At 39.5% G+C, this 24,076-nt stretch overlaps 1 protein-coding gene across 1 annotated transcript in view; it reads right to left on the bottom strand.

Annotated features, from left to right (window-relative positions):
• Positions 1 to 10,332: 10,332 nt before the first annotated feature.
• Positions 10,333 to 24,076, bottom strand: part of CALCR (calcitonin receptor) — a 79,626-nt gene continuing 65,882 nt past the window's right edge. The window contains exons 11-12 of the mRNA XM_089531389.1: positions 22,034 to 22,075; positions 10,333 to 13,057 (exon numbers count right to left, since the gene is read on the bottom strand). Of these exons, the coding sequence (XP_089387515.1) occupies positions 12,836 to 13,057; positions 22,034 to 22,075 (264 nt within the window). The 3' untranslated portion in view covers positions 10,333 to 12,835. The remainder of the gene's footprint in view (positions 13,058 to 22,033; positions 22,076 to 24,076) is intronic.

Here is a 24,076-nt window from a genome sequence, read left to right as displayed (position 1 = left end):
TGATTGAGTCCATCCTCCTTTAATGCACTCTTCCTCTTTTCCTCCTGCCTTCCACCTTACAGAACATTGTTGCCTTTCCTAATAATATGTCCAAAGTGTGATAGAAGCCAAAGTGACTAGTGATAGTTCTGGCATGATTTGCTTTTAAGACCCAGTTATTTTTCTGTAGAACTTTCCTCCAGCACTACATTTCAAATGTGTTGATTCTCTTCCTATCAGCTTTCTTCACTGTCTAATTTTGACAGCCGTACATTGATATCAGAATTATCATGGCATGGACAATCCTGACTTTGGTATTCAATATCTTGATACTTGAGGATCTTGTCTAGTTCCTTCATAGCTGCTTTTCCAAGTCCTAGTCTTCTTCTGATTTCTTGACTCCATTTTGATACGATAGCTGCAGTTCAATAAATCATAGCCTCTTTTTTTTCCTTGATGGTGATGATGATGATAACAATTTTGGTAGTGCTATTGTGTTTGTCTTCACATTTTATCTGTTCCCCAACCCCTTGTTAGGCTACACTTCTCATTCTTTGAACAAGGTGTAATCCCACAGAGGAAACTGACACAGGACTGAGAAACTTATGGTTCCATGGATATTTTTGGACTGTCGTTCCCATCCAGGCTGTCAACTGATGAGGGATCATGGAAGTATTAACATCTGGAAGATCATGGGCTCTTTAGTCCTGGATTAACATGTGGTGCCAGGGCAGAGAGATTGGCTGAGGTTATACAGATAGGGCTGGATGAACAGCTCAAATACATCTCTTTTTAAAATAAGCTCAAATATATCCATGAGTTGTTCATTGAATCTTGTTCATTGAATCATTTCCACATCCCATACACTACAACAATGTCTTTATCTTTCCTATCCCTTCTTTTCCAAAAGAGCAGAAACAAGTCAACTAAATTTGGAAAAAGAAAGTCATGTCCTTAACTTTCCACAGCAGAAGTTTTGGTCCCATGATCATGACTGAAACTAGGCTTGCTTACTCTGTGATTGAAAATCATTATGAAACTGAGCATCCACCAGCACCTGTGCTTTTGGAAAATACATATGGAAGAGGTAAATCTCTTCAAACTCTAGACATGAATAAAGTTTCCCTGATTCAGAGATTTTGTAGGGTTGCAGGTGCTACAATCCACACAGATAAGATCCTTCACCCACAATGACTTCTGTATTCATTGCCTGAGGAAGCAGATTGGCTCATGCATCTGTTGTCTCATTGTGTGCACAGATTTGCTCTTTTCATTAAAACCAATCTGATGCTCTATTTATACAAGAACATCAAATGTACATTGGAGCATATGCACATTTCCAAGGAAGTAAATTCAATTGACTTAATTAGATTTGCAGGATACAAACAGTCTGCTTACAATCAGACGGGTGGAAAATACTGACGCTTGTACTAAACTTATTTTGGGGTCAACGTGTGGGCAGCAGTCACATGTGTTTAGATGGTGGATTTTAGTTTTCAAAAAACTGACAGTCCTCTGAGAGCAGCCTCTGTAAACCCAATGGGTAGTTCTGGAAAAAATTAAAAAATAAAGACTGCTGAAATTAGAAATCAGTATGATTCTTAAGTTGTTTTGTTTGCTTACAAATCACCTTGTCAATAGGCAGGTGGATTTTTAGGAGCCATCTTGGTTTCCGTCTCCATCTTTTCTTTGTTTTGTGCTACTTGTGGAAGGATTTGCTCATTTGCAAAGTGAAAAAGACACAACAAAAGATGGAGAAATGTATGTTGCTAAAAATATGTTATGGGTCAAACCATAAAGAGCACATTGACTCTGCAAAAGAAACAATACCATGAAATATAGGAGAGATAATTTTCCATGGGTTCCAAATTTGATTTTGTTTGTGGCCTTTATGTTTCTTTTCAAGTTACGAAGAGTAACATTATGTGCTTCTTGCACCTTCTTGTCTTCATTTACTTTGTTTGCATTAGAGATGTCTGTGCAGTGTGTCTTATATTATGTTGTTTCCTGTCTTGTTTTTGTGATGTTTGTCTCATTTAAACTCAGGGCTTTTTGATTGCTGGTTAAGTAAAAAGAGTATAAAATGTAGCATTCAAGCAATTTTGCTAAATGTCAGTATCAGTAACTTTTGATAAATAGGTGGGGCACAATGAGTAGAGCTTGAAAAACTTGTTTTTGACTATTGTTCCTACAGTTCCTTCAGAAAACATGGACAGCAGCCATCCTGGCTGGGGGATCAGGGAATTGCAGTCCCAAAAAGTAACATTTCCTAGTTTTGTAGCAGTGATGAGAATTGTGCAGCTCTCCAGATATATCTAAACTACAGCTCCCAGAAATGCTTGCCAGCAAAGCCAATGATGAACGATGCACCCAAACTTATGGCGACCCTAAGGAGATCCTATCATGGGATTTTATTGGCAAGGCTTCTTCAGAGGAGGTTTGCCGGTGCCATCCTCTAAGGCTGAGAGAGTGTGACTTGCCCAAGTGGGTCTCCATGTCTGAGCCAGGATTCAAACCCTGGTGTCCCAGTGTTCTAACCTGATGCTCAAATTGCTACACCAAGCTGGCTTGCTGATTAGGGAGTATCTTTTTCTAAATAACTTTCTAATTACATAGCGGGGGGTATACAAATGAGAAGAAAGGGGCAGCGAGACAACACCCCTTTCTCCCGTGGATTATTGCCGTGGCGACCACATGTCATGGTGATGATGTGCCCGGAAAAAGGCAGCTCCTTTCTCCACCATTGCCAAGGTGCCATTAGCACCTTGGAGCAGCGCGGTGATGTCTCTTGTGTGCTGAGCCGTTTGGATGCAGCGCACGAGGCACGTCATTGGCACACGCACTGTGTAAACGCTGGACACCAAAATGGCACCCGGATGGCACAGTAGGACTCAGGAGCATGCAGACACTCCACTCTCCCAAGCCCTAAAATTGGCCCCAGGCCGACGCTTTGCACCAGTCTGTACTGAGCCTTAGTTTCCTGCATATTCTCCTGTGATAAGATCCAACAAGATTTAAGACAAGACCCAGGAGCAGAGGGAAAGAATGTGCTTTACGGCTGCACAATTTATTTACTGAGAGTACAGCCAAGCCTATGAAAAACGTGGGTTGAAATTAAACTGAACAGATATGTGTCCATTTTAATCTAGGAAATTATTTCATACACACTGTAACAGCGACTAACAGAGCAGACAGACTCAAAGAACGATCAGACTGAAATCTCTGCCCACGTCCTCAGTCCCATGTCCCTGGGAGGAGCATCTTCCATTGGCACAAGTAGAGAAATCTAAATCCATTGCTGCTAACAACTCAGTTGGAAGCAATTTCTTCAGAAACTCCAGTAACCCACTGACATCCCTGGCAAATCTCCCACCGAAGACAGTGTTTTCGCCAGATCTCCGCATGCATACATAATCACACAGAACAAAATGCAGATGGATTGTGCAGCCTTGTGTACCCACAGGACAGCGATTCTTAGACAGTGACTCACAGATCCGGCATGCCTAGATTTCTTGGGTTTCTAAAAAGTGATATGAAAAAGAAGAAAATGATGCCTACATCTAATTGCTAGCCCCAAACAGAGTAGATGCACTGAATCAATTCCTGAAGGATAAGTCAACATTTCAGTAAATCACTTAGATTTAGTGGATTTCCTTTAGGTGGGACTAGCAATTGAATGTAGAACTAAGAGTTTCATTACTCATGTGATATTTTATTTACATAAAATCCTGCTTTTGTAGACAATTTTTCATGGCCAGATGCATGGTAGCATCTGGCAAGATTTTCTGTAGCAGCATCCATCAGTGGTACACAGATTTACCACCTGGCTCACCAAGAAATGATACAGATGCCATAAATACATACATACATACATACATACATACATACATACATACATACCTCTAAGCAAGTGCACAAAGTTTCCAGAATTGTCTGTGCACTGTACATGAAAGAGAGAGAGAAAGAGAGAGAGAAAAAGAGAGAGAATTATATTAAAATCTAATTATGGCCCGGTACAGACGGGCCTTTAAGTACATCCTGGTGACATGCTAGGGTTGCCTCGGGGTACCTCTTACAAACACCCCTTAACCCTAGCACGTCATCAGAATGCCTCAGCTGAGCAATGCCATACAGACGGTGCGCTCAGCTATGATGTCGCAGCTGTGCCGCCACCAAATGGCGCAGTGCAGCTATGACATCATTGTGCCACTGCCAGTGCTTTATGGCATTGCAGGTACACCACAAATAGGAGCCGTTTCCACGCGCTCCTTTCTTGCTGTGCAGCAGCCTCGCACAATTTGGTTGCTGCGCCTATATTCTTTTCTTAATATGTAATTACAGTACACTCACGTTATATGTGGAGGCGCTATACATGGACTTGAGCGTACACGCTCAAGCTGTAGGGAGCACGCGGGGCCCAAGGGGCAGTGTGTCCCATTCAAATGAATGGGGTGTGTGCCTGTGGCGTGTGCGCGCAGCCGCACCACCACGTGCACAAATCCCATTCAAATGAATGAGGTTCGAGCATAGGCGAAATTCACCTTACGTGGGGGATCCATCCAGAACGGATCTCCCGCATAAGGCAAGTTTCCACTGTAGTTGTTCTTTGATTTATTTGAGTCTACTGTATATACTTGTTTATAAGTCAACCTCATATATATAAGTCAAAGGCAGGTTTGGGGGCCAGAATTATGGATTTTGATATGACCCGTGGATAAGCTGAGGGTAAAATTTAGGCATGTAACAAAGGATATAAAGGATGAAGCAAAGGAAAACAATGCCAAAGAAGTTACAAAATTCCAAGAGCCATAACTGTTTGTGCTCATACTAAAAGTTGGATGAGAGAACTGAGGGATGTCAGTGCTTCCAGGATAGAGTACTCTCTTGCCTTTCAACAGGGGATGGTTATATATTAGAGTTAAAGTACAATACTTATATTGATTTGTGGATAGCTTGACTCAGGTTTTTGGGTCAATTTTTGGACTAAGATTTCTAGACTTATACATGAGTATATACAGTATATTAGCAGATAACTGGAAGAATTTGAACATCATTGTTATTTTCTTTGAAATCCACCATTTTTATAATGTATGTTAAAAAAAAAATAGACAAATGATACCACCAAGAACTACAAAAATATATTCAGCATGGTGTGTTTCTGGTCCCTCTTCCTAATTGTTGGATCCCAATAATTTGAATCAGTTGTCCTTCACATCATGGTATGGGTTGATTTATTAAGTTTGTTTGTTGTTCCAGCCCGTTACTGTATATTAGTGGTCTCATAGACAAAGTGTGGCTGCCTTAGCTTTCTGTTGCATTGTGGGGGGAGCAGCACCACCATCCACATTGTTGCCACTCATTCTCTGAAAAACGGAAGTGGTGCTTCTTTCCGCAGAACAAAAAATATCCAACTGCTTGGCTCTTGGGAAGAGTTGCCAGGTCTCAGGACTCTGCAGTCTGAAGTGTCTTTTGCACAATACAATTATAGCACTTTGATGCAATTGCAACTGCCCTGGCTCCATAGTATGGAATCACAGGATTTGTATTTTCCTGAGGTATTTAGAGTACTTATTCCTCACAAAATCCTCCTGTAGGATGGATCCATGGCAATTAAAGTGATATGAAAGTGCTATTGTATTTTTTAACTGTATTGTTTTTGTTGTAAGCCACCGTGAGTCCCAGTCTTGGGAGAAGGGTGGGATATAAATAAATATAATAAATAAATAAATAAACAACTATGCAGTGTGAAAGATCCCCTAGTCACCCTCCCCTAGTGTGAGGGTGACTGAAATCAACTGTTACTATAAAGTTTTTTTGGCTGCTTTCTTGCTTTCATATTGCATCTCAAGATTGAACTGATAAAAATTTGTCCCTTTCGGACCTTGGGTTGCCATCCATAGCAAAAACACAAGTTCTCTAGATGGGTAGTCAAATCTCAGACTGATTGCTGGAGAAGAAGTTGGAGTGTGAGATGGCTTTAAAGTCCAGATACCATCTCCACCCATTCCCAGCTGGCATCAAAGTTGGTTGGCTCTGGAGGAAGCTGTTAGTAAATTTATTGTACCTATAAATGCATTGTATATCAAATAGGCAGAAGGATGGGGAGTGGATAGAGGAGAAAGGTGATCAGATATTGGAAGCAAGTCTGGAGGACCACAGTCATCACATTTTTGTTGTAGTGGTGTTACTAGGGTTGGTGTCACCTGGTGTATCACAAAGCTGAAATATGTTGGGTTAACTGCAGGAATAATATAATCTTTTTTTCAATACCCTGAGACTTTGTTCCATCTCTACATCCCTTCTATTGAATGTTAGCAGTCCTTTTGCCTTTACCACCTTCTTTTTCCAAGTAAGGAGTAGCTATGAAAAGGAATGAAGAGTGGTTTCACATAACTCCTCAATCATACCTCCAAAAGATCCATGATAAATAAATGGAGTACATATTAGTGGTGCAGTATGTGGAGCTACTGAGAATGTGCATAGACGTTTATAATCTGTGCCTTGGCTTACCTAGGGATCATGACAAGAGCCAATATTTGCAAATTGCTATCTGTGGATTGGATCCAGGTTTTGTCATGACTGCCTAAAGTCTGCTGATTTCTCTGAGTCTTCTCTATATATGATTCAATCTGGATCCAATGAGAAGGGGCAGATGGGGAATTAGTGGTGGCACCAGGTTCTGAATGTTGCAGATGTTAATGTCTTAGACAGAAAGAAAAGGCTAATTCCTCAGGAAGAATTAGAGATAATTCAAGGCAGTGTTGCCAGGTCTGTATAAAGATCCTTTGAGGGGATCCATGTTGCCAAATGCAGAATATGTCATCCACATACCACATATGGCAGCAAAATAATAATTTCTTTTGCTGATCTTGAGTGCTGCAGACAAAGGTCACCCATATTCAGTGTGATCTGATTTCCAGTTTCAGAACAATTTCCCATTGACATCTGCTGATGATTCTCAAGATGTTTGGATGACTGTAATGATTCTAAACACTCCTTACCAATAAGGAGGAAGGTGGTATGAAATCTGATTTACATTTGATGTTGTTTCTTTATCATTAATACATTTTTGCCTCCAAGGTGGCTTGCAAAAGAAAACTTAATTTTTTTTAATACAAGCTGTTGTGGAAGAGTAGCTGAGAATCCTTACATGAACCCTTGGAGCTCTCAGAACTGTGAATTCAGGTACACATGCTTCACAACATGTCTGATTTCCTTACAGAAGAAGGCAGGCAGTTATTTCACTGCTAAAACCCTACAAGGCAATTCTCCTATTTGTCTTTTATATATCCAGCATCATCAGAAACGCTAAAATCAGTGTGCACCATTCCAGTGTGTCCACAAATGAAAGCATAGCTATTTCTTATCAGAGAGACAGATATTTTTCTAGCCTTGGGGTATGTAGTACAAGTAATCCAGCTTGATTTAGCTGTATGATTTAGTTCATTCACTGATTCCAGTTTTCACTGCAGTTAATTGGTATGCCTTTGGACTTTATCACATGGGGAAAATTGGGGGTTTAAACTGTCAATATCCCATGGAAGTCACACGAGTGCATGGAGATTTTCACACGATGTCGCAATTAAAGACGACTTATCCCGGCAATAACCAGATAATACCAGCAACAAATCATTCATGGGGAAATTTCGTGAATGATTTGTTGCTGGTTATTACCTGGTTATTGCTAGGATAAGTCCTCTTTAATTACAATGTGTGTGAAAATCTTCCCATTATCACACAATTTTCCCAGGACCCCCCCCCCCCCCCGATTTTCCCCACGTGATAAACTCCATAGATAAAAACCCATAACATCTCTCTCTCTCTCTCTGTCTATGTATGTTGTGTGCTTTCAAGTCATTCTTGACTTATGGCGGCCCAAAGGCAACCCAATTATGGGGTTTTCTTGTCAAGATTTGTCCAGCGAAGTCAACACATATTTTTGACTACCCACCTATACATTGCTGTAGGTCAACATTGAGCGGGGGGGGGGGGGGGACAAATATCATACTTTCCAAGAATCCTGATTACTCCTATATCACCCTACTTATCCAGCTACTTTAAAAAATATCCCAGTTTCTCTCTTATCCTTCCATTTTTTCCTTTTGTCCTTGTCTTATTTCCATTGATGCAAGCTGAGTTCATTGTGTAAAAGTAGTTTTACTGAATTAGTGGGGGAAAGAGGAGAGGAGGGGGCTTAATTTTGCCCTTCCCAGTAGACTCAGGCAAAAGCAAACTGCTGAAGCCTCTCCAAGCTTGTATGTGCTTCTTTATTACAGTCGGCCTTTCTTATCCACAGATTTTTCATCCATGGATTCAAGCATCCACAGTTTGAAAATATTCAAAAAAAGTATAAATTCCAAATAGCAAACCTTGATTTTCCATTTTATATAAGGGACACCATTTTGCTATATGATTATATTTAGTGGGACTTGAGCATCCATGGATTTTGTTATCCACAGGGGATCCTGGAACCAAACTTCAGAGGATAACAAGCATCTACTGTAATAACTTTGGCATCTTATCCACGCTCTGGTGTTGCTTGGCTGTATTGTCCCAGTTTCCATCTGTGAAATGTTGGAAGGTCTATGCTATGGGTGTATCCTAATGCTGAATTCCAATACTTAAAGCAAAGTACAGGTAAAATATATAGAGACAATGTTACTTTGAAGTCATATTCTTTTTCTTATATTCCTTATAAACTGTGGTGAATTTTTCATTTTTAAAAAAAATCCTGATATGTCGTCCTACTGTGTTCTTTTCCTCAAAGTCAGAAATATCTCCAGCTTTGTCACTTTTTAGGCAGCTCTGAATAGGTGTCACAAAAACTGAAACACCATTTTTTGGTGGAGCCATCGATCATGATCAACTGTGATCAGAGCTGGCAAAGCTATTAAACCTTCATACCTTTGTCTGAAACAATCATCATCACAAGTTAAGGAATCCACACAGAGTCGTTTGGGGGAAATGCCTTGGCAATCGTATTGAGTGAGAGCTCTGCATTTTTATTGAAAATGACTACATTTTTTGTTCTACCTACTCTCTCTTAAGGCAGCTGTGTCTCTGTCACTGGAAATGGGACAAAGACTGAGCCCCTCTCTTCTCTCCAGGTTCTGCTTTTCTTCAGACCTTTAAACGCATACTTACTCCAACAGTGGAGACAGGCATGAGTAAGGCAGGGTAGAGTTAGTTGTGAGACCTTTGCTCTCAAAATTTGATTAGACCACATTAATGACCATATTAATAGACCTGACATTTTAGTTCTGGCTCTAGCTGCAAATGAGCATTTTTGGATAAATTACTTAATTATTTCAAAAAAGATCGCTTTGTTAATTTTTTGAATAAGGTGCCTAATGCAACAGAACAACACATTCTACTCACAGAAATTAAAAGTTCATCTTGCATGAAGCCACCAACATTTTGATGGGATGAAAGCAAAGCAGTTAATTTAAAAAAGAAAAAAAATAATTTATATGAACAAAAGGAACATTCATGTTTTTACCATTAATTTGGAATGTCAGCTTCTTAATGACCATATTTATTTATTTATTACTAATTAAAATATGTATACCACAGGCTATATCAAAAGAAAGTCAGTGTGATATAGTGGTTTGAGTTTTGGACAACTCTGGACACCAGGGTTCAAATGCAAGGGTTTGATTTATATAATTCGAGCACAACCACAACATGGTGATAATGGCTGTGGGATTTATACATTAGCTGGTGAATTCCCCAATGTACTTAAAGTGATATATGTAATTCATTTTATAAATTTTGGTTGCCATAGAGCACTGAGAACTAGAAAGATATTTGTGGTATGTCACACTTTGCTTTCCTCACACTTTCTGCTTTCTGCCAGTACTTGTCTTCTCCAGGCTGGTGAACTGTATGTTTGCAGAAATCTGACAGATTGTTATATATTATTTATCTTCGATGAAAAGGTGTTAACACACACTTGATCTTAGCCAAAAGGCCGAGAAGCGTGTTAACAAAAAAGGCTTAATATGCTGAGCTTTGCACAAAAATAATGTATCATTATCAAGACAGAGTGTGTTAATTTTTCTTGTCCACCAAAATACGATGTGTATATGCAGTTTTGTGCCATAAACTTGCAGTTTCCCCAAAAGGGGGGGGGGGGGGGAGGGGCACAGCCTTAATTAACATTAAGATAGCATTAGTGCCTCCTCATGTGTAACTAAAAGGACTGTGTTGCATTCCTTTTAATTATGAGTGAAGAATTACAAATGGGCTGAACCTTAATTGAATAGTATGGTCAATGCACTAACAGCAAAAACAAAGAGAATGGATCAATTTTGAAGGATTTCAGTGGAACCAGTTTAATTATAACATGTCAGCATACAACGGATAGATGGATGTTCAGATATTTTCACTGATACAGGGCATAAGCTTTTAGTCTCTTTATAGCCTTGGTAGAGAAGAGGTCTGAAATAGCCTCTTATTTAAGTTTTATTCATTCTTGTATATCAGGAAAATCTGGCTCAAGAGATTTTGGACCCATTTGTGCTTAACCAGCTGCACCCTTGCAAGTAGCCCCATCACATATCAGGTACCCCACAAATACACACATCTCTAGATAGGTTTCTCTGGGTGTGTAGGCAGCTGTTGTGGAGACCTATTGAATTTCTTTAGGTGTGCAATATAATGTAATATCTACCTGCCTAATAAAACACACCATTGAAGCCAGTGTGGCTCACTCAGCAACAGAGCTGTAAGTTATCTTAGGAATTAAACCAAAGTGTGTAATTTTGCACTAAGATGTCCAGTTCAATAGCACTGAAACAGCTATTTTCATTCTGCAACAAGGGTCAGATCTCAGTTAAGTTTCTCTATAAACATACTCAGTTGGGCTTGGGTGTGCCATCTTATTCAAGCCTTCTTTGATGTACGTCTATTATTTTTCAGTTGCAGTCTCTTTATCACATTCTTCATAGTTTGAACAGTTAGGAAAAGATGAAGGATGTACTGGTATTTGATCTTAATGTAGGGACAGCAAAACATTCACCCAGAACTGGAAGACCTGCCTGGCTCAGGCACAGTTTTGGCCATGGAAGTCTTCAGAAATAACTTTTTGTTATACAAAATGTATACTGCATGAAAAGTCTTCAGCAGTAGCTTTGTAATAGAAACAATATACAATAGGTAGAAAAACATGATGGTTATAATTCCAGTTCTTATATCCCCCACGTGGAAGGCTGCTTCCAAGCAGCAGAGCAGGTCTCCATGGCTGTTCAATAGCCAAGGCAAGATGGTGGTACATGGGCAAGGATGTAGCTCTATAGCTGAGACAGAAGAGCAGGTGGTACATTGCCAGATTTGCAGCGACTACATGATGGAGGGCAGCAGCTGTTCTCTTTTCCTGATGTCAGATCTGCAACCAGATGCCACTTAAGTGCCCCTGCCTTGTCCCATCAATTCTCTCCTGCCCCTGAAGTGATTGTGGGAGCACATTGTGGTGCTTGGAAGCTGCCTTCAGTGTGTGTGTATTGTGTGGGAAGGTATTGAATACTGAGGATGTATTGAATACCTCCTTCCACACAACCTCTCACAAGTGATGTATACTGCTGTGCACCCTATTGCATTTAGTGTATGTCACCACCAGGATTCTGAGCAATCATTCCAAAAGGAACATAATTATTCAGTGGGAAAACTAAGTACAATATCACCCCAAATCCACAAAACAGTAATCCTTGATTGTTTTGTGGATTTTGGCTGATACTGTACTTTGCTGTATGGCCAACCTGGCCACCCCTGGATATGGAAATGGAAATCAGAAGGAGAGTGGAGGGTAGTGAAAGAAAGCAATCATTCCTGGAACAGAATCCTATTCTTCCTATATTGTTTCCACCTCTAGTACCAAATTTTCTGTTTAAGAAATAAGACCCAAGAACATATCTACTTCATTAACTGTGATATACCTGTATATGCTGAATATTTAGAAGCTGAGATATGTAAGATTATAAAGAAAAAAATATCCAAGAACATTTCACAGTTTATTTATAGATAAAAAAGTTCCATATGTCTGATTGTTGGACTGAAAAATATGGCTGAAAATTTCCCTATATATGATTAATCCAGCACATTGAAAAACCACACAGTCTCTTGGTCCTCTCATGAGACTTTCTGACAGAACACTGTGTTTCTTAGGTTATGGTTAATCCATTCTTTTTGAAAGTTTGTGACACAATAAATAGTTTACCTTCATTTCTGTCTTGTGCTGGATGTCAGAATAATACTGAATGACATCCTCTTGAGATAGTGAGGGTTTAAATACAGTGTAATGAAGTTTTATTGTTTTGCTCTAAGTGCAAAAAATGTTAAGAAAGCATTTGAGCTGACTGATATTCAAAGAATAAAAGCTTTCCAAGACACTGACAAATAACTCATATTTATGGTTCCAATGTCTAGTGTGAAAGGAAAGTATCTAATGAAATAGCTGTGAATTGTCTTTTATCTGCATTTAGCTCAGTTTCAGTACCAAAGATCCACTTGAAGAAAGCATGGCATCTCCCAGTGGTACATCTACGGGACATTTTTTCTTAATACTGTATCTTCATTCAATATGACCAAGATTAGGAACAGATGAAATCCTGTGCTTCTCACTGGGTAAGTCCAACTTTGGTCCCTTTTCACCCTTAATGCAGCATCTGACAGTTGGAGCCAGTGTCCACTTTTCTATCTTTCATACTCTCTCTGAGCTGTCACTACCAGAAAGCCGGGTTTCTGTAGTTTGCACATGATGCGTCCTGTCCCCTGACCGAGCACCCTCTTGCAGCGACCTTGCCGACTTTTCCTTCTTTTCTCCTTGCACAAATAGAAAGCAGCGCCTGCTCTTTGAAAGCTAGGCAGACGTCTCTCCTGATTTTAGGGCAACCAGTTCAGAGTCATCTATATACTTTCCATTAAACTGTTCACTGTTGGAATCGTGATGATACAGGTAAATCGGGACCTCTGTAATAGATGTTGCTGTGTAGGAGGTAGATCGTGTAGAGCAATGTTCTCGGCGCCTTTGGCCCCACTGGGTCTTATACTGCATCCACTGCCTCTTCAAAGCTCCTTGGACCTGCAGGCATAAGATATTGGAGTTTAGACTAGCATAAGAGAAGCTTTGGCATTGCTAATTCCAATACAGTGGTCAATAAATCTTCTCATGTCTCAAAAACCCACTTAGAATGGTAGACATTTTTGGCTGAGGTTTGTAACTACAAACAGTTGATGTTGGGATGTTGATAGGCTTAATGTGGTGGATAGGAGCCCAAACCAGCATCGTGTAATTGTTTCAGGGATGGACTAGGACTCTGGGCCACAGGCTTGTGTGAGGCCATCAAGCTTATTTTTGTAGCCTCAGGATCACCAAAATTCAGTGGCAAATTACTAAAAGCAATTAAAATGCTTTTAACCTTTTTTTTTTTGGTCTGCTGAAATTTTGGTTGTACAGGAGTGATCTATAGTTGATGGTGGAGGAAAATTAATTGGCCCTTGGACCCGTTGAACTTGCCTACCCCTGCTCTAGCAGCGACCATAGTTTTATAGCAGCCAAATCCTTTGCACTAGAAGCCATGTTGGTCCAATGAATTGTGGGAAAAATAATGCTACCATCATTAGATTGCCTCTCAGAAAAGGTATGCTATTCCTCATAGTTATTGTATTGCTATTTACTGGTAATCCTCCGACAGAATGTTTGAAATTGGTCCATATATAAAGTCTGAAAACAACAGCAAGAACATAAAGAAAATGAAGGCCCCCTGAAGCTGTATCATGATACCCAGTAACCCTTCCTCCTGCAGACTTTGGGAGGGGTGTCATCCGTGATGGAGGTGGGATTGCTAAGCCACTTTGCTCATGGTCATCCCTAAACCAGATCTAGCCTCATTGAAATTTATTTTTTCACTATAATTATGCAGTTAGAGTAGTGAAATGAGGCCTAGCAAAAGAATACTAGATGAACAATGTGTTGCTGGAGGCACAGGCTTAGTGTAGAGTCAGGAGCAGTGACTCTACAGATGGCACACAGCAGTAGTTCCCAAACTTTGGTCTTCCAAATATTTTGTACTTCAGATCCCAGAGGTCCCAGCCAAAGTGACCAATATCCAGGAATTCTAGGGTGTGCAGTCCCAAACTTCTGGAGGATCAAAGTTTAGGAACCACTGGGTGCTAACATGCATTGAAAATGAACCTATATTAACCCCCCCCCCCCCCGTGTAAGGCAAATACCACGTATGCTCGAGCCCCATTGAAAACACTGACGCTCATGCACACAGTATGCGTGCCATTGCCTGTTCTGCCACGTGGCTTTTAGCCTAAGCTGAAAGCCGCATATGATGTGGGTGCACTGTTCTATAGTTCAGCAAAAGAAGAGGTAACCATTTAAAACTGTTGATCAGGGGTCACCACCCTGGGACACTTTGGATGTATAGAATTATATTCTCCACCATCCCCAATCACCATAGCCAATTGCTTATTGGGGACATTGGGCACTGTAGTCCAACACATCTGAAAGGTCTGAGGTTGAGGACGGCTACTGTAAATGGATGGCCACAAGATAAAATAATAGCTACAGTGCAAAATGAATTTACGTAATGCATCCTAATACATTTCTAAACATTACTGCAGACCAGTCTAGAACTTAAAAAAATATGAAGTGATAATGAAATACATCTGCCTTGAAAATTAAAATGAAAGAAAACACAATACATCACCTTTACAGTTGGCGGTGAGAGTAACATTGAAATCTATCCAACTTTTTATTCTTCATTACTTCTACATAACAGTATTAACAGTTGTGTAGTTATCATTTTTGTTTGCTTAGATTTTTTTTTTTTTACAAATACAATGTTTGAAAATATATTCTAATTCCAACCATTTGCTAGTAGAGTAGAAAATGAAATATGAGAAATATGAAGGACACAGACTGAGGAATATCAAATGGATCCTAATTTTCTTTTTCACGTTTTATTTAATTTTAAAACATGTGAATCTTTTCTTCATGTAGAAGCACAAAACTATTACTGTTAATAATGAAAGCATGAATATGGACATGTATTTCTAGAGTGTGGGTTGTGATCCAAAACAAAAATAATAAGGAAGAGTATGGGTTCATTGACTTTCCATTACTTTCTTCAAAATACTTTCTTTGGTTGTATTTCCATACCTATTACCTAGGTTAAGCCCCATTGAACTCAGTAGATATTTATAAATAGCACCTTTTGTTTCTTGTCTCATTCACGTACACTTCTTTGGTACTGAAAGTATGAATCTATTTCACTCCAAACAGTCCTTAAGTTTTGTTGACCAGATTGTTCGGACTGTAACTAAGTGTAAAACAGAAGGGGGGAAGGGGCCTATGGTCCTGTGATCAAAAAATCAGTGAACAAAGAAGAGTATTACAGGTTGAGTCTCCCTTATCCAAAATGTTTGGGACCAGAAGTGTTTTGGATTTTGGAGAGATTTTTTTAAGAATTTGGAACTCTTGTATATACATTCCTCTATGGCAGGGGGTTGGACTGGATAGCCTTTGTGGTCTCTTCCAACACTATGATTCTATAATGAAGTACTTGGAGATGTTGCTGAGCATGACGAAGGTGGCCGAGATGGGTAGCGACTGAGGGGGATTTTGCTTGTTTTTGTTTTTAGTGAATTAGTATAATATTTTAGTATTTTATACTGTGGTGTTTTATCATTCAAATTTTAATATATATGGTCTTATGTACCATGCTTTGGTGAAAATGGTGTTATAATTAAATGTTGCTATTATTATTATTATTATTATTATTATTATTATTATTATTATTATTACCCAAGAAGTACTGCTTATTGGCCTGAAATGAATGTACCCCCTTTTGCTCCAGCCAAATATCAGTAATTTATTATCTTCTTTTTACAGTCTTCATTATACAGAACTATCTAAATCAATAACACTATCAAAATGGTGATGCAAGGGATGCTTGTATAGGGCATGTAGACAGAATTTTTGCATTACAAATGGCCTTGATAGATTTTATAGAGTATGTCTTTATCCATTCCTTTCATAAGCACCTCACAAAAGGTGGAAACGCCAGCTATTATACATTTTCTTCCATAGCCAATGTGTACAGTTATTGTGCAGCAATTATCTATGTGAGAATCACTGTGATTAAGGGGTTTGAGTGCTGGACGAGGAGCCTTGGAGATGAGGATTCAATTGCCCACTCAACCATGGAAACTCACTGGGTAACCTTGAGCAAGCCACACACACTGTTTCAGCCATGGAGGAAGGCAATGGTGAACCTCCTCTGACTAAATCTTGCCAAGAAAGCTCTCGGATAGGGTGGCCATACGTAAGAATCAACTTGGGGACACATCACAAGAACAAGAAATTATCTGTGTGGATAATGTCATTATAAAGATTCATCACTAGGCGGAATTGGAGTTAGTGTTGTGTTTGGAAGAAGTCAGTAATTTCCTGTGGGAGATACATAACAACATTTCTGTCTAACTTCCTGAATGATATCTCCTTTAAGTACAGTCAGCTCTTCTTATATATGGATTTCTTATACATGGATTCAAGCATCCATGGTTTGAAAATGTTCCAAAAAAAATCTTGATTTTTTTTTATAAGTGACACCATTTTGCTATGTAATTATATTTAATGGGACTTGAGCATCCACAGATTTTGTTATCCACGAGAGATCTTGGAACCAAACCCCAGTGTATAACAAAGGTCCACTTTATTCCACAACAAGATACAAACAAAAATGTTTTTTTTTAATTGATTAAGATATGAAATGCATGGGCTACTCTCTTTAAATTCTTGGTGTTCTGGACAGAGCTTTTGTGGGTACTGAAAATCTGGGAATAAAAGAGACTGTGTCACTTTCTCCAAATGCAGATGTGGAACATTATACTGTTTTTTAACATTTGTTTTGGATTAATTTTGGCTGGTTCTGTCTTCATGCAAAATGGTCCAGTAATAAGCAGTAAATCACTAAGGAAACCAAGCTTCCTTTGCATTACAGTTAATCCCCTTTTTGTGCCATGTTATAGTTTTCCTCTCAAAAGAAATATCACTTTGATCTCTATGCACCTGGCAACAGCTAGCTGGACAATTTTATTGGAAGAAACTAATAACTGAAGATCAGGCTCCCACTTTTGCTTAGGACTGGATCTAAGGGGTATCTGGAGCCTTTGGAGAAATGTTGATAGAAGAAACCAGAATATTTTCAGGTTCTCCAAAAGAAGTCACACTGGAGATGTAACTGTGCCCCCATTTAAAAGGAACAAGGGATTTTATGTTGCATTGTAACTCTGCTCTCCTTCACTGCATCCATGTTTTCAACTTACACATTCCCCCTTTTTTTTTTGTTAGCTGTTGAAAGTCTGCACTGATTCTTCTAACTTTCAGACTAATATTTATGATTTTTTTCTTTCTCAAAGTATTTCTAACCTGCCTTTCAGGGCAAAGATTCTCACAAGGCAACATCTATCAAGAAATTAAAATGCAGTTTGTACATCATAACAACATTTCCCACAGACCTAGTGGTTTTAGATTGTAAGCCTGAGGGCAGGGAACCGTCTAATTAAAAAGATTGTATGTACAGCGCTGTGTAAATTTACAGCGCTTTATAAATAAAGGATAATAATAATAATAATAATAATAATAATAATAATAACTGGAGTGTTCATGAAAGCTTATGTCCTAATAAATTTGCTGGTCTTTAAAAGTTGTGTTGAGATTATTTGTTGTGTTACATCAACGTTTTAGAAATCCATTTCAAAAGTCATCATAAAAGAGTACAGAATCATAAAAATATACCGAAAGGTATGATAACAGCAGTATTGACTAGGATAAGAGTATCTTTAATTTAAAACCAATAAAGCCACAGGGCTGTAAAAAAACAACAACTTTACAACCCTGTAAAATCAATAAGATCTCTAAACATTTAGGGAAACAAAACATGAAATAAACAAGTTTTCACTATTTAGCTGAGGACAGGCATGCATACTTCACCAGGAGAGAATCTCACAGCTATAGGGCCACTGCTAATAAGGGCCTATCTCATCAGCCTAATCTATCTCAATAATAACGACATGACTCTGAAACTGATCTGAAACTCTCTGTGTGTGTGTGTGTGTGTGTGTGAACTAGTATGGGTGAGTTAGAGAACAGGCAGTACTAATATAGGTAACTGATGAACTTCATGTATTTTGCGCAATCTGTTCTAGCAGTAGATATGAGTTATAATGCTCTTTTTGTTCGGAGGGTGCAATAGTGGTAGTGTTGAAGTAAGGTTTACCTGCCATTCCAGGAAACTTCAGTCAATGGAATGGTGGTGGTGGGCCACCATTTTATCCTTTTGCTCGGGGAGCAAAATGTCCTGGGTTTGCTCCATGGAAGTTATTATTATTATTATTATTATTATTATTAAACTTTATTTCTAAAGCGCTGTAATTATACACAGCGCTGTACAAAGTCGGTAAAATTAAAGAGTATATAAAAGCCTGCCCAAGGCGTACACTCTAAGATAGTAACAATTAAAAGAGGAATAGATAAAATTACCATATAGAAAAGAAAAACAAATTAAAAACATCAAATATAAAACAAATCACATCACATCAAATATTATCAGACAGCCAGATGACAATCACAAATTCCCTGAGAACGCTTCCCTAAACAATATGGTTTTCAGCTCAGCCTTAAAGCTGGTTAGGGAAGTGATGAGCTGTGCATGCAGAGGAAGAAGGTTCCAGGAATGAGGGGCAGCAAGAGAGAAGGGACGGATCCGGGATGGGGCAGAGAAGATCCTGGGTTGAAATAGGAGACTTTGGCTACCAGAGCGGAGAGTGCGAGTAGGGATGTAGGGAGAGAGAAGATCGGTTAAATAAAGAGGGGCCAGCCCATGCAGGGCTTTAAAGGTGAGTTTGTACCTGATGCGGAAAGGAAAAGGGAGCCAGTGAAGGGAGGACAACAGAGGGGAGACATGATCATAACAGCGAGCGAGTGAAATAATGCGTGCAGCTGAATGCTGAACAGAAATTAATGGGTGGAGATGAGAGAGGGGAAGCCCTGCCAAGAGGAGGTTACAGTAGTCTAGTCGTGAGACCACTAGGGCATGGACCAGTGTTTTTGCGGTAGAAGCTGAGAGATATGGATATGTTATCCTCATGCCATCCTTGTGAATACTTATTTAACCACTGGGGGCAACAATATATTAGAATTCATGAACCTTTGATCTGAACCACTGGCTTTTATTCTGTTGTTATGTAACGAATAATCATGTACATGAAAGGAGGGTAATGTTGACACTTCCCCACCCATTAAAAAAATGTTCTGAAACTCAATTTACATGTGCACAGCTCCAAAGCAGAGACTCCCTGATAAAATTATGAGATGTCTAGCTATTCAGGAAGATGTAAGGTCAAGCTTTTCTCAGGCACAGATTCCAGCAAAGTTAGCAACACTTGTGCCACTAAAGCCAATACTAGGCAAGACATCCAAACACCACACAGTGAGTTCCTAGTAAAACCAAAGTATAAATTTTGTGGTTCCTGGAACCTGGCCTTGACTTCAAGACATTAAACATCAACATCTCAATCCATGGCATTTCCAGGAAAAAAAGAGTGGAGATTATTATGAAACTATAGTTCAATGTTCAATTCAATATGTGGACATATGAAACCATTACTAAGTTGACCACATTTTAATGTTTCCAGACTGAGGAAAAGGAAAGGTACGCATAAAGATCACTGTAAAGCAGAGGTGGACAAAATGAGGCATAGGGGCTACTGTATACACAGCCCCCAAAGCCTTCTGTTTCCCCCCTCCCCCATGTCAGGAAGAAAAATTGGGAACAAAAATGTTTTTTGCCATTTCTGTTGTCATTTGAGGTGGCGGTTTTGTGTTTAGAAAGGTTGGCGTCCTGCACAATCATGACCTTTGAACCAAAATAATTTACAATTTGATTTTGTCTGTTTATAAATCTTATTTATCTATTGGATCTGTTGATTGTAATAAATGATGATGATGTATTGTGTGCTTTTGTTCAAGTATTCTGTATTTCATTTTCCAGAGACTTCTTCAAACTGGATAAGTTTGGCTAAAAGGTCAGTGCCAAAAAGAGGTCAATGTAAATTAAATAAGATACCTACTTATAATAACAGTCATACTTATTGCATATCATCCACACTTAGAACTCTTGTTCTCTGTTTGCATTTCCATGATAACTTTGTCTGCCCATTTTCTTTGGATGCTTAAATTGTATTTCTAAATGCTCAACAGGAATTTTAATTACTGCAATGTTAGAAATTTAGGGAGAGAAGGAAATTTTTTGGGGTGGGGGCTGAATATGCCTTTATTTCCCTTCTCCCCCATAGCTACACTATTACATCCTGGTTTGGTTTACTTTGGGAGAAGAAGGTTACTAGAGAATTGCTGGAGTTTTGTAATGTTTGCATTTATAGATAAGCAACTTGAGCATCAATGGAAGGGTACAAGCAAAGTATCCCAACATATTTCCAAAGGCACTTCTCCCCAGATTAACTCTCCCAGGGTTGGTATTGCCCAACAGGGCATATGAATTTCTCTCTCATTCAGTCAGCTTCATAAAATGTTCCAGAGCCATAGACCACTACTACCTTTGGGTCATCACAGCTGAGAGGGCCCTCTAACACAACCCCATAAAGTATATGGACCTCACAGTTGGGACACATAGAAGGACCTCAGCATAGAATCAACTATAGCTGATCCTCTACATTTGCAGCTTTGACTGTTGAGGATTTGATTATTCATGGAGTTAACATGTTGTCTCTAAAAATCTCTAGCTGTATCAACATGACCCTGCTGGAAGACGACCATAGAGTCACACTGGAAGACCTAGACATTCCTAGAGAAAGCACTTCTCTTGGCATTTGTAGGTTCTCCAGCATGATTCTATGCTCAGCGTCCAGTGGATGTGGACCACAGAGTTGCACTGGAGGACTAGAGCAGGGGTAGGCAATCTTTTTGAGCCGGGGGCCGGGTTGCTGTCCCTCAGACAACTGGGGGGCCGAAGCCAAAAAATAAATAATTAAATAATTTTTTAAAAAATTAAATATATAAATAAACCAGGAGAAATGTAGGATAAAATTTTCAAATGGAAAACACTTTTTTTTAAAAAAAATGGAGGACATGCAAAATTTTTTTTAAAAAATGTTAATATAAATGCATGTTTCTGAGGCTTCTATAGACAATTGCCCCCCAAAGGCCCCGGCGGCAATCGGCGGCAGGACTGGGCTGGGGCCAGTCCCAAGGCCTCGCCGGGCCGCATCCGGCCCATGGGCCGCAGGTTGCCTACCCCTGGACTAGAGATTCATAGAGAGGTGTTTTCTCAAGTTAAAAAATAGTATTTTTTTATTTTTGGTTTTTCCACTTTCATGGGGGGCCCAGTGAAAATAGAGGGCCCACTGTACATTTACCTATATTTTCATTTACCATTCAACAGTTGATTCAATGTGTCTACTCCAGTTGAGATTAAACAGGATTCTACCTAAAAGCTTTCCAGTCATTTCCTGGTGGAGCTCCCCAGGTCTGAGTCTAGACATTTGCATTGGAGGCTTGCAATGCTTGTCTCATAAAGCCTCTTCTACAACTTGAATCAAAATCTGATCTGGAGAAAAAGATCATATTTCCCCAATCTCTTTTCTCCCACCCAACCCCCAACTCCACCTCCATTAAAAAAAAAACATAATGGTCTGTGGCAGCAATGATGCTGGTGTTGCTCCAGACATAGGAAAAAGGAAGGCAAATGATTTCTTTGCTTTCTTACCAGTACACTTGTAGTGTGATGGGAAGAAAGAAATATAGTGATCTTTGGGAAAATGTCCTTTTCTCAATGGCAGTTTCTGTTGAATGGGCTCAGAACATGTCAATATGTTATTTCTTCATTTGGGGATGCAAATGACTTGGCCTATTTTCCAAGCAAAGCTGATGTGATTTTGGGAGGAGGACATTAATTTAAACATTACTGCATGTTTAATTAAGAATGTTGATTATTATAAACTGAAGTTAAATTCTTTCTATGCTTACCTCTCCATTGAAGAAACAGAAAATTGTTGCCACAAGTAAACCCTAAGAAACAAAAGAAAAAAAAGTTTCTAAGATTATTTATAATGTAAAGAAAGGAAATTAATCCAACAACTGTTTCATTCATGCTGTATAACTAGGCAGTATAATTAGAGAATGTAAGAAGGGCCTTGCTAAACCAAACAGTCTGTTATTTTGTAAAGCCGAAGGCTTTCATGGCCAGCATCCATAGTTTTTTGTGGGTTTTTTGAGCTATGTGGCCATGTTCTAAGAGTTTCTTCCGGATGTTTCACCAGCATCTGTGGCTGGCATCTTGAGAGAATGCTTTGCCTGGAAAAAGTTGGGTATGTATATACTGTGTGACCCTGGGAATGCAGGAGTGATTTGCATGTGCATTGTTCTGTGTTGATGGCTGGCCTCAGGCTGGCAGGCTAATGCAAACGAGGATTAATGTCTGCTAATTGGTGATCATTATCTGCTGGGAAAGCCCCTGACTCTGAATGGTTTCCCATTTGCATTTGCTGAGTCCTTATTTTGCTGTTCCTCAGGACTGGTAGCCAAATTTTGTTCACTTTAAGGGTTTCTTCTTTCCGGTTGAAATTATCCAGATGTTTATGGATTTCAATGGCTTCCCTGTGCATCCTGACATGGTAGTGATTGGCATGGTCCAGAGTTTCAGTGTTTCCAAATAGTATTTTATGCCCAGGATGGTTTGTGGCATGTTCTGCTTTTGCTAATTTTTCTGGCTGGCCCAGTCTGCAGTGCCTCTCGTGTTCCTTGATTCTTGTTTGCACACTGCATTTGGTGGTCCCTAAGTAGACTTGTCCACAGCTGCATGGTATGCGGTAAACTCTTGCGGCTGTGAGAGGGTCTCTCTGGTCCTTGGCTGAGCGAAGCATTTGCTGGATTTTCTTCGTCAGTTTGTAAACCATCTGAAGGTTTTGCTTCCTCACCGCTTTGCCTAGTCAGCCTATAATGATCACCAATTAGCAGACATTAATCCTCTTTTGCATTAGCCTCCCAGCCTGAGGCCAGCCATCAGCACAGAACAATACACATGCAAATCACTGCTGCATTCCTAGGCTCACACAGTATATATACACCCAATTTTTCCATGCAAAGCATTCTCTGAAGATGCCAGCCACAGATGCTGATGAAATGTCAGGAAGAAACTCTGCTAGAACATGGCCACATAGCCCGAAAAACCCACAAAAAACTAAGTCTGTTATTTTGCTTCACAAAGGCTGCATCTGCACTGCAGAAACAATCCAGTTTGACACTTCTTTAACTGCAATGTCTCAATGCTATGGAGTTCTGGAAAATGGACTTTTGTGGGATATTTAAGCCTTCTCTGTCAACAAGCTCTGGTGCCAAAACAGACAAATCCCAGGATCCCATAGCATTGAGGTGTGGCAGTTAAAGTAGTGTCAAACTGGATTATTTCTGCAGTGAAGTTGCAGCCACAGTGGCCAACCAGATGCTAGAACATGAAGCCAACTTGCTTCTTTCCACTGCTTCCTAGCAGCTTAGTCAGAAGCATGCTTATTTACCTCTGGAAGTAGCAGTTAGCCATCAATTGCCTCATCCACCATTCATTTCTCTAAAGCTCTTAAAGTTGCATGAATACCCTCCAACTGTCCCGATCTGCCAGGGACAGTCCTGAGTAATCTGCTGTCCCATATTTTTAGCCACTTATAAAATGTCACACTTTATTTTGCTTTCTCCCAGTTTGTCCTCAGCTTACTTCAATTGTTGCAAATTGAAGTGGGTTTCTATGGCTGAGCCAGGATTTGAACCCTGGTCTCCATTCAACAAAATGTATACCCTCATCCCTCCACATTCTCTGGGTTAGGGGCACAGGACCCTTGTGAATGTGGAAAAACTGCAAATAATAAAAACACGATGTTTTTACCTGAGAGAACACCTCTTTAGAAATTTCTAGGTCTTCCATTGCAACTCTGTGGTCAACATCTGATAGACACTGACCATAGAATTGTGCTGGAGGAACTACAAATGTCTAGTGGAATATTCTCTCTAGCAATCTCT

This window comes from Sceloporus occidentalis, unplaced genomic scaffold, assembly GCF_023333645.1.
Source record: "Sceloporus occidentalis isolate IW3139 unplaced genomic scaffold, rSceOcc1.0.p SCAF_7, whole genome shotgun sequence".
Lineage (NCBI taxonomy): Eukaryota > Metazoa > Chordata > Lepidosauria > Squamata > Phrynosomatidae > Sceloporus > Sceloporus occidentalis.
This window is presented reverse-complemented; position numbering and strand designations above follow the sequence as displayed.